This window comes from Gavialis gangeticus, unplaced genomic scaffold, assembly GCF_001723915.1.
Source record: "Gavialis gangeticus isolate Ggan-Ray unplaced genomic scaffold, GavGan_comp1, whole genome shotgun sequence".
Classification (NCBI taxonomy): Eukaryota; Metazoa; Chordata; order Crocodylia; family Gavialidae; genus Gavialis; species Gavialis gangeticus.
In genome coordinates this window covers 128,911,416-128,922,860 of record NW_017728992.1, presented here as the reverse complement: position 1 = coordinate 128,922,860, position 11,445 = coordinate 128,911,416, and the positions used below count along the sequence as shown (strand labels likewise).

The following is an 11,445-nucleotide window of genomic DNA, read 5'->3' as shown; positions in this document are numbered from 1 at the left end:
CCCAAATATGAACAGAAAATTGCAGAACAAGAAATCGTCCACTGTCTAGGTTGTATAGTCTAACCCGAGACTACAGATTCATACTGCTGGGATCCTGTGATTCCTGCTGACTTCCTGCCCCAGGGGCAGGGGACTGGACTCGATGATCCTCTGGGGTCCCTTCCAACTCAAATGTTTATGAAATCTATGAAATATGCCATTACTTGGCTTAGCTTTAAAACCCCAATGTCTCACAATAGATTAACTGCTTTTTACCTACCTTTCCTCTTTTAGTGGTACTCCTTCCCTTTTCCTACCCTTTGTATTCAAATCACAGCTTTCCATTTAACAGCTCTGCTCCCAGCCATCCCTTCATAGCATCTGATGAAGTGAGTTATTGCTTACGAAAGCCTGTGTCTCTCTGATTTAGTCTAAGTGCAACACTAATTCCCTGCCTTCTGCCTGAGTAGTGATATCATATAACCTGTAAACCAAGCTACAGGTTTTAGTCCAGAACACAGAGAAAAAAGGTTGTTTGCCCCATCTAAAACAATCACATCCCCTCATCTTTGCAGTTCACAACTGACAAGTAAGTACTCGGCACTACATTAAATTTTAATTTGAAAAGGAAGGGGAGGGACCTACTAAAAACAACCAAACAGAAAATCTCACTGAAACTCAGTGTACAGAACTGAGCTCAGGTATCTACAGTTTGTTGAGAAAAACAGAAGTAATTTACTTTGGTCACCAAATTATTACCTTCCGACTGGTCCTGTCATCCTCATCTTCAGATGGATCTGACTGATGCTTTGGATTGTCCATCTGAAGAAATGCTCTGACATCTGGGCTAGAGACACAGTTAAACCCATTAGGAAACTAATGACCTAAATAAATTTTCACTCTAGCCCCACGAAGACAGTGTAAAAATATCTTGCCATAGGTCTGTATTAAACATTTGGTAATAAGTAACACTCTTCCCCAATAAATCGATTTTACAGGAGCTTATAAGGCAGGTAATTCAATCTCTGAGCAGAACATATATAGTACGTAAAGTTTTCTTTATTAAAATATAGAAGAAACCAAAGAGATTCTGGAGAAGTATTCAGCTGAGATTATTCCAAGGATGATAATTGCAACTACATTTTTTACTTCTTCCAACAATCCTTGCAATTGTTTCTTATATGAGAGACCACTGGAAAGCCAATTTCCTTTCCAACACCTTAAGTGTTAAGGATAACATTTTTAGTTTTCTAAATGTAATAAGAAACTATTATCTTACACATGGAGCATAATATGTATTTGCATTCCAGAAATTAAAATCCTGGGAAAAAAAACATGCTTGCAATTAAAGATTTATTTTTTTTCGCAAAAGTATTGCTGGTCTAATAAAACATATTATCTCTACTAAGAGTCCTGATTGCCATTAATCAATGCTTTCTTCATTCCTGTTGACAGATTCATGTCTTTGTCTGCCATCTGCATTTTTAAATTTGGTATAGACAGGTCTAAATGCAAGGAACAATCTCAAAAGGGCAAAATGGTCCAGGAACATTCCATACTCCTCACATTGGTGTTCAAGTATTACCAAAGTTGCACTAGCATTTTAATTTAGCTCCTCCCTCCTTTAAATGGATTACAGATTAGGTAGAATTATTTTACTGTTTTGTGGACTTGATACACACGCACACAAATCAGAGAGAAGGGGCTATATTAGTCTAAAAATACAAATAATTACTGAATATACTCTCTATTTGACATGAGGTCCTTTAGACAAAACACATTTTAAATAAGAAGAATGCTTTTGTTACCCATTTTATGTCACTCCAATTGTGTTTAGTACTTGAGACCAGTCATGGTATGACCCAGTCCACCTTGAAGACTTTACCCTAAGATACCAACATGCAACTGTCCTTAGGTACTTTAGTCATCTAAACAAGAAGCTTGCTATAACACAACTTGAGTAAGTTAAACACTACCCAAGAGTGAAGTCATGGTAAATAGTATGCTTTTTACTGTGTACTTGGTATTCCATGAATGCTGCAAGATATTGTATTGGTGACCAGAGGATTAATTTAAACCATCACATATGTTCAAATGACACGTGTGAATAACTGCAGTAAGAGCACTCTCTCATTTGCATTAAAGAAGCAGCAGGAGTTATTGCTAAGCATTGTAGAAGGTCCTGTACAATACAGACTAGCTTTATAGTTCACTAGCTTTAGTCCATTATCTCCGACCCAAACATGACAAGAATTCTCCTTTTCCTGCCCCACTCCCCATCTCCATTAGAACAGCAGGAGTTTTGATCCAGATATTTTATACATGGGTTTTCCTTTTGGTTTTGGAACACTGAGGAGAAAGCAACCAGAGGGACTTTTTCTCATTGCTTTCATTGCATATAACTGGTAGCTTGTTTCATGTAGAAGTTAGGCCACTACTGCCATTAAGTTCTGTGTTCCAGGAGTTCCTTAATGAAAACTACAATTATTTTAAAACTATGCTAAGTCTTTAATGCACTCTACATTATGCATTTGGATTTAAATGGTTTTGTTGGAAAATAAGTGTTCTGATAGACAGTTACACACATTATCTTTTCAGTAAAGGCATCTGCCTCCTGAAAAGATTTTTGCAAGATGTCTGTAGTCTACAGGTACCAGAGAGATTTCTCTCTAAAACCAGTAAAACAATTGGGAGTCTGACACTAATTCATATAGGAAATGCCTTATTTGATCAAACCACTTGTCCATCTACCCTAGTATTTATCTCTGACACTGGCCAAAGGAAAATCCAGCTGTCCTCTAAAAGTATCTTTCTAACCCACCTTAGCATTGGTTGGCTTATGCCTGGGGCAGGAGCCTTCATTACTGATATGCAAGTCAAGAATGTACTGTAGACACAAGAAAGGGGACCAATGAAGCAGATCTCATTTTCCATCTTTTTCATTGCTGAGTGATGTTACCACTTCTGAAATGCACCTGTGTCTTGGACAGGTCAAATCTGCCACCAAGAACGCAGTTAAAACACCCATTTAAACTGCTCTGTATTGTCATGAATAAGTACTCACACCCACACCCTTCTAAAACAGGAGACTGGAAGACGTTATTTTTTAATCATGAAATGGCACCAGATACCAAAAATCTGGAATCACACCCATTGTGATTCTGCTAGGGTGGGGGGAGCCCCAGATTGGTGATCCAGAGCTCCCCTTGCACCTAAACCTTTAAAGGTTTGCCAGGCAGCTTGGCATCAGGGAACCAGTTCCCTGGAGGCTGCCCCCTGCCTGGTCCTACTAATAAGTTGCTCTTCAAAAGGCATGTTCAAAGAGCATGCATGTAACTGGATTTCACAGCATTCCTTTCAAGGGGCAGCACACTGCCTGGGCAACCCCTCTATCCAAGACATTGCCACCCCATCCCTGCCTGAACAACTGTGTCCCACATGGCTTCAAATGTCCTGGCTCAAGGACTGCTCTGCATGCCTTCCAAGGTGCAGGGTATGGTGCTGTTCTGGACCTGGGGGTTATCCCCAGGTTCAGGACAATTGTCCAGGCAGGGGACAGGCCCTGGGTCAAAACAGGTGCCCCCTGTGCCCTAAAAGCCACACTGTGCAGCTCAATTACATGCATACCCTTCGAACATGATGAAGCAAGAGGGGGAGTGTCTCAGATTCAGGAGCAGCTCCCCATCTTAGGTTCCTGCCCTCCCAACATGTTCAAAGGGTGTGCACAGAGCTGGGCTGCATGCAGCTGCCAGGAGCCCTAGATTGGGGAGTGGCTCCCTGATCTCCAACTCCTGTCCTAGCATGTTCATATCACACATTAAAATCAATACAAACCAGCCACAAAGATGTTCCACATTAAACACAGTACATTATTTTACTTTAATTCCACTAAATGTGGAATATTTTTTCTAGCTGGCTTGCCATTTTACTGCATCATAAGTACAACATCAGCCAAGGGACTTTGCCAGAGCAGGGTCACAACATATGGCTGCCTAGTAACTTTTGCAGATGGGCCTATGAACTTCACATCATAAATCTACTGGATACAATGAAATAATGGACTAAATATAGACATTGGATTTATGGCACATAAGAACTTGGCTGCCATCTGATAACCCCAGGTAACCTCTCTACATTTTACCAGCTACATTCTATCACCAGGTTAACATTCCCCCATTTCCCCCTGCCCACCTAGCGGTCTCTCACCTATCATCTCCCATGGCCTTCGATCCTCACTGCCATGCATTTGCATTTTCACAGACTTGCATTTTGCATATTGGCTTCTATTCCATCCAAGAGAACACAAAACAAAAGCAGACTCTCCCTATGCCTGAAGAAGGGTGTTTGAGCCTGAAATCTTGCAAATAACATTTTTTTTCCAACTATTTAGTTGGTCTAATAAAAAATATCACATTTACCCAAAGAACCTTGTTTGCCTATGTCCTTAGTCCAACATAGCTACAACCAACACTTCCATTGCCTAATGCTTGCTCTAATGTTTAAGATTAGGGGTAGGGTTTTTCCTTTGGGAACCCCATCCAGAAGCCTCGTTTTGTGTCTGTACTCTTTTAGTCAACCATGCATTATAGTTAGGTTTTAGTAACAGGGCACCTGACTGGACTAGAGCCCTATGCAATTGAACCTCTCTAAGGTATAAAGGTGGAGTACAGGACAAGATACAGAAACTTTATCAGACACAGAAATTTTACGCAGTACCCAATATTATAATATCTTCCTCCTACATTAGTAAGGTTAATGCATTGACTTACTTAGTTCATAATATATTTAGCAATTAGGCAAAACTGTCTGAAAATAGCTTTTTAGATCATCTGCAATGAGGCAACTGCCATAATTTTCCCTTTTAGCCGTTAGTTTTAAATACACTTTATGCTATAATGTCTTGTTGTGATCATACATCATAATTTGGCTGCTGGATTTTTGAAAGTTACAGTAAATTTTGCATGCTATAATAATCTTAGATTTAAAATACTTCAAAGTACTGACAGATACAAGATATTTTGAACAAATGTGTTTAAATGCCCTTCAGAACTGAGCTGCAAAGTCAAAGTCTTGATCCTTCTTCTAAATATATTATTTATTTCTTTTACCCGGGCAGTAGACAGGAATTTTGTTCTATAAATACAGAAGCCTCCTAGTAAGCAAAGCTCTTCAATGCATGTGCATCACACATCCATCATTAAAATAATCAGCTTATACTGGGGTTGGATGCGCTAAGTGCTAGATGAAAGTACCTAAAAAACAAATTAAAATCTAATTTATATGCTATTAAATCTTTTTGTGTTTTTCAAATAAGATTCAAGGAAGAAAGGTTTGGAGATAAATTGAAGCACCTCACAGTTGAGCACTGGAAGAACCAGGAGTAGGAGACTGCACTGCCACAAATGGTTTCTTGCTTAAGTCAATTAGCAAAAAGAGATTAGGTTCCAAAAGTTAGTTATTTGAAAGGTATTATTTACTTTCACAGTCAAGGACAAATGTTATGATCACAATTCCAATATTTTTTCCTTTACTGGAAAATTATTCCATTACAAGGCTTTTGTTTTGTTTAAAATGTTTTCTACTTGTCATTAGGAAGATGACACAAAATACTTTTGAAAAGAGGAAGTTCATATTAAAGAGTCCTTCGGACAAAGCTATTCATTAAATACTTCCAGTAACTAGTACAAGTTGTAGCAATGCTTCCTGCTGAGGAAGTTCACTTCTTGCTAAAAGCAGAACTTATTTCACAAGCTTTAGAGATTAACTTAATTTGCCACAATAAAATGCATTATAGTCCAATGTACTCAATATCTAGGAACCTGTAGGATAGAGGTATTATTTCAGGACATTTTAATGAAAAGATAGCACAGAAGCCTGTTGACATTTATTTTAGTTTACCTTAAATTGATTAGGAATCAAATGGGTACAAGTTTGTGTGTAAAAAGGGTTTCAGAAAGTAAGCAATACATTTTTTGCTTTCTGAAATCACTCTTCAAAAAAGACAATTCTCACAGTAAATAATAATTATTTCTACACATTAAAAAGCACAATACTTTTTATATTTAAGCTACATAGTTTTTAGCAATTTATTTTTAAAATATATACCATATCAATAAAAAGCTCTTACAAAACATAAGCAGACTACTTACTGGTTGCATAGCTCTGGCTGTCTAACTAAATTCTGAATGAATTCATTTAGTCCTGCTCTTCTCTGTTTAATAAAGTCTGGGGGGAAAAGTGGACAGAGAGTTGTTAAAGACATTAAAAACTTGCCATGAAATAACTGAAATTTAGATTTCTTATATTTTCTTTAATAGGAAAACATCTGAATAGAACAGGTCTTACACATGAGGATTTGGTGGTAAAAGACATCCAAGCCAAAAGTTCTTTTCTTTGAAACCATTTCAATGCTTTCATCTCTGAAAAAAACTTACTAAACCAGACTGATTTTGAACTACACCCACACATGCTTCAGTGGGCTATACCAGGGGTTAGCAACCCGCCCAGTACATGAGCCAGTGTGGCATGAGAAGGCATTTTGCTTGGCACATTTGTCTAGGGGTAGACAGTGGGGAAAGGGCTGGGGCTCAGCAGGCCCCTTGTGGTTCAAGGATCAGCAGGCCCCTTGTGGTTCCTCCGTTGTACATTCTGAGGCATATGTGTACCAGGTGCTGGCAATGAGCCAGGCCAGGGCTCCACAAACCCTGCTGCAGCTGCTTGCAGCCTCCCAGCCACCTGCTATAAGCAGTCCAGGCTCTGCTGTAGGTGGCAGGGGCCTGCCCAGAGCCTGGGCTGGCTGCGGCAGGCAACTGGGAGGCTGCAAACAGCTGCACCAGGGTTCATAGAGCCCCAGCCCAGCTTGCTGCTGAGACATGTTCCTGGGGCAGACACTGCAGGAGCCAAGAGAGGCAGCTGCTTGCTGCCTCCTGGCTACCTGCCACAGCCAGCCTCGGCTCTGGGCAGGCCCCTGCCACCTGCCATGGAGCCCAGGCTGCTCACAGCAAGTGGCAGGGAGACTGCAAGCAGCTGCCCTGGAGTCTGTGGAGCTCTGACCCAGCTCACTGTCTGCACTGCATGCACGTGCCCCTCTAGGCAGAAGGCAGGGAAGGGGCCCAGGCTGCACTGCCACAAGTATCGGGCTTTTCATGGCTCCCCTGCCATCGGCTCCTGGCACACCAACATCTTCCAAGTAGAGGCTGTGGGTGTTTTTGGCACTTGGCCCAAAACTGTTGCTGACTCCTGAGCTATACTGAGCAACCCTTGCTCATACCTGAAGATGAGCAAGTCCCATGCTCTGACTGATGTTGAAGGCAAAACTATTTCAGTGATGAAGATCAAGTCCTTAAAAAGAGCCGTCCCACAGACACCGATTGGTGAGCACTTACAAGACAGTGTTGCCTAACATGGGTCGAAAAATCCATAGTCCAACCTAATAACTAATGCACTGATAAGTAACTATTATATTTGAATTAATTTTTCCTTTATTTGATATATGTGTCTTAAAAAAATTAACTTAATCCAAACTCAGTGTTTTAGCTTTTTTTCCAGTAGTGATAAAAGGCACCACTATAAACTTCATCCCTTATTAGATCCATTTCAAATTAATACAAGAGCTAAAACTGAATGGCTTTTAAAGCCTTTTTCAGTTGTAATAAAGAGGAACCTCCTTCTTTGGGAAAGATTAACTTGCCCACTGTCAGTTTAAAAAACAAGAAAGTATTTTACCTATGTTACAAATATTAACAATTTTGCAATTAAAAAAAAAGTTTCCACATATTAGAAAAAGGGAAAATTATTCCAGTGATACAGCTCTCAAATTCATGTTATACTATGAAATTGTTCTGAATTACTAGACAACAAGAAGGAAGACAAAACCCTTGTCAATAATAGTATTTCACTATTCCAGCAAGACTAATATTGTTGAAGTATGATAGTCTAGAATTTAAACAATTTAGAGGGAAAACCTTACTATTTTCATTAGTTTAACACATGAATTATCTGAGGAAAGCTGTAATTAATGATGTGAGCTGGACCCCCCCCATAATCTGTGCTGTTGAAAATAGGGAGATGTCTTAGTTTCTGGTTAAGTTTCTGGTTATACCTTCTGAGTAGATCTTCTTTCCCCAACTTTTTCTTTATGCAAAATCACTCGTATCACTCAAAAACATTGGTTTTTTTTTTTTAATACTGCTTTTAATATCTACAGTTTTATTTCTCTCCAGTAATTTTCAGTTTAGATCAGGGATGCTCAACCCCTGGGCCAGATCTAGCCCCAACGCTCCCCATGGATCTATAGGGAGCCCCCCAGACTGTAGCTCTACATACTAAATCAGGCATGTAGGGTAGCACAGGGCTCGAAACCAGCGTGTGGAGCCAGGCAGAGGCAGTGCAAAATCCCAGAGCCAGATCCCAGCATGCAGAGGCAATGAGGGGTCTGACCTGGCCTATGGATCAGCCTCACACAAATGCAAAGCCAGAAGGTTGAGCACCACTGATTTAGACAATGACAACCGGAAACTGAACAGCTTTCTTCTAATTCATTTCCAAATTCCTGTGCACTAACAATACTACTTATGTGTGTTGCAGATTTCATTTTATATGTTTTTAAGAAGTTATAATGAAATATCTTGGTTTTGGTTTTCTGTAAGTATGTATTTATCCTGAACTTGGAAGCAGCTACAAGTTTGATTTGACCAAGTCCTTTTAAATAACTGAAACACCTAAAATAATGTTTTCATTAAATCTACCTACTCTATTCTTCTCCACAAAGTTAGATGCTTTCAAAAGTAGGTTTACTGAAATGCAGCACCCTGAAGAACTTGGGCATATACTTTGTACATAAAATAAGCTTTAGCCATTTTTTTTCCCACCTAACAATACTCTCCTCCTTTCAGTCTCAAACAAAATAATTTGGGCTTGATATCTTCTTAACACTGCATGCATGACTCCAGGGGCAGAGCTAGAGGGGCTGCAGTAGCACAAGTCGAGCCCTATTTTGGCTGTGGGTGGAATGCATGGTGAGCTCTCAGGGCTCACTGGCCTGTCAGAGGAGCTCCCACAAATGCTGGGAGCTCTACGAGCTCACTGGCTGGTCCGCCCAGAGTCCCTGCTTTCAAGTAGCTAAAGCTTGCTGCTTCTCACTCTATCCCTCCTTTTCTTTCCCCTGCTGCTGAATTCAGGGTCTGAGGGAAAAATCAACCAGTGGCAGGCTCCAGAGCCACTTGAAAGCACAGACTCTGGGAAGATTCATAGAGTTCACAGTACAAGCAGAGATTCAACCAGAAGCTTTGCAGACATCCTGGTGAGCTAGGAGACCACTGACAACTAGGATCACAGTGATGGGGCTGTGGCCAGACTGCCATGTAGCGAGGTATGGGTTGTGTGGTTCATGGGGAATGAACTCTTTCACTGACCACATATCACACAGCCAAAGAGAGAGTGGCTGCACCCCCATCACCAGAATCCTGAATCAGCCCACGCATGACTGATATCACCCACCATATACTCAGGATAACAGAATAAAAAATGGCATGGAAAGTAAGGTTTACACAGAGGTGTGGATTTGTATTAGTTGTTGAGGCCAGTAACAAGGGATAGTTTTGCTTTCTGTATACACAAACTATAGTGCACGGCGTACTATTACATTTGGGACTTTTCAAAGCTTTGAAAACCCCAACTTCATAATTACAAACTTAGTAATGAAAAAAGTAATCCTGTTGTTTTCAGTTTATGACAAAATTATGGGGACTCTTTAGGTATTCATTCACAACAGGAGAATAAATGAATTCTGTCAGCAAAACTGCTGTACACCATACAGAGATCTGTTTCTATGGTTACAGCATGCCACAGATCATTATACAATATATAGGAGATTCTGGCAAGAAGACAGAGGCATTTCAGCAATATTACCCTAACTAGCAGCCAGTAGTGAAATGCAGAATGAAAGCATGCTTGGGTCACAACAAAGCATTGCATTGCACCCTAGCTTTAGCATCTTTTGTGACAGTGTCTCCATATTAAAGATGAGGTCAGCCCAGCTGCAACCTGTTCCCTTAAATACAAAATAAAATGCAACTTACATAGTTTGAAGCAAGAGAGTTACCAACATACTCCTTTAACAAGAGAAGTCGGCTGGACTTCAGTGCATGCACTATCTGACTAGTTGCATTCCTCTAAGGCAGCTTTGTATTCTGTTCAAGATAATTATCACATCCCAAAATAAATAAAATGAATGATTATCATGTTGCAACATACCTGGATCAAAATTATCGCCAAATATTCGTTTAGCTGGAATTTTAAGGTTCATAGTGGGAAATTGCTTCTTTAGCTATTTAAAAACAAACAAACAAACATTACCCAGATAGGCACTTTGGTTTTGCCTGGACAGCCAAATATCTAGTGTTATTACTTGTATCAAACATATTTTAGCTCTCTAGTTTTTGGAAAGTATGGGCTCTAGATTACTAGCATCACTTTTTTTGCTCCTCAAAACAATTTTTGCTCAGATAAGTGAATAGGGGATTGTAAAAGGAAAAAGGCTGTTCTTCATTTAAGTTACCCAAGCCCTATTTAACCATGCAAGCAGGACCTAACATTTACCCACTTTTCATATTATTGCCATCATCATCATTCTGTTTTTTTTTTACCCAGATTGCATATTTCTTTTTACTCAGCAGATAGACCAGTAGTTCTCAACAGTTTTAGATTCAAGGCACCCCCCTCCATGACCTTTCTGTATGTAGCAGCCCAGCAGTTGAGGACCGCTACTTTAGGTATTAACAAGCTTTGCAGTTCTAGTAAGGAAAGCCCACCAGCGACCAACAGCATTTTAAGCGCCATGTCAAGTAGGTGTACTTGAAAAAAAATTTTTAACTCAAGTGTTCTAGAATTATTTTAAATTCAACCTGTCCTAATTTCCATTAGTATTCAGCTGCACCCATCTGACTGACTATCTGTAAGTAGAATCATCTACCATGAACTAGAATTCAAAAGAGCTTCTGCAGTTCCCTACCAAACAATACTCAAATGACCCCACAATTTTCCTCAGCCAGACTGCAATGCCATGCTTACTTTCAGACTTTTCTGTCATTTCTTTCTTTTGTTGAAGAGCATGTAAACCTAGAGTTACATCTGCTGGGTTTCACTAAAGCAAACCAGTCTCCTGGCATCCATAGGCAATGCGTAGGGTGGGGCCTGGGGGGCACGTGCCCCTCCCCACCACCACCCCAAGAGCTCTGGTATCAGTGCACTTGGCGACTGGCCACTGGGGGACCCCTGCCACAGTAGTGCACTGCTGGTGACCCCCCAGACTCAGGAGGCACTCGTCACCCATGCTGGCATCTCTTAAAATCTGGAGAAGTAAGATGCTAGGCATGAAGGCTGCAATTCGGATATTATTTCAGAGTTAACAAAGAACAAACCAACTCATGAGAGAGAGAGAGAGAGAGAGAGAGAGAGAGAGAGAGA

At 40.3% G+C, this 11,445-nt stretch overlaps 1 protein-coding gene across 3 annotated transcripts in view; it reads right to left on the bottom strand.

Moving 5' to 3' along the window:
- LOC109304933 (serine/threonine-protein kinase Sgk3) overlaps positions 1 to 11,445 on the bottom strand; it is a 68,634-nt gene that overhangs the window by 30,232 nt on the left and 26,957 nt on the right. For all 3 annotated transcript variants that reach the window (XM_019527753.1, XM_019527754.1, XM_019527752.1), the window contains exons 4-6: positions 10,234 to 10,306; positions 6,129 to 6,204; positions 739 to 826 (exon numbers count right to left, since the gene is read on the bottom strand). In XM_019527753.1, the coding sequence (XP_019383298.1) occupies positions 739 to 826; positions 6,129 to 6,204; positions 10,234 to 10,306 (237 nt within the window). The remainder of the gene's footprint in view (positions 1 to 738; positions 827 to 6,128; positions 6,205 to 10,233; positions 10,307 to 11,445) is intronic.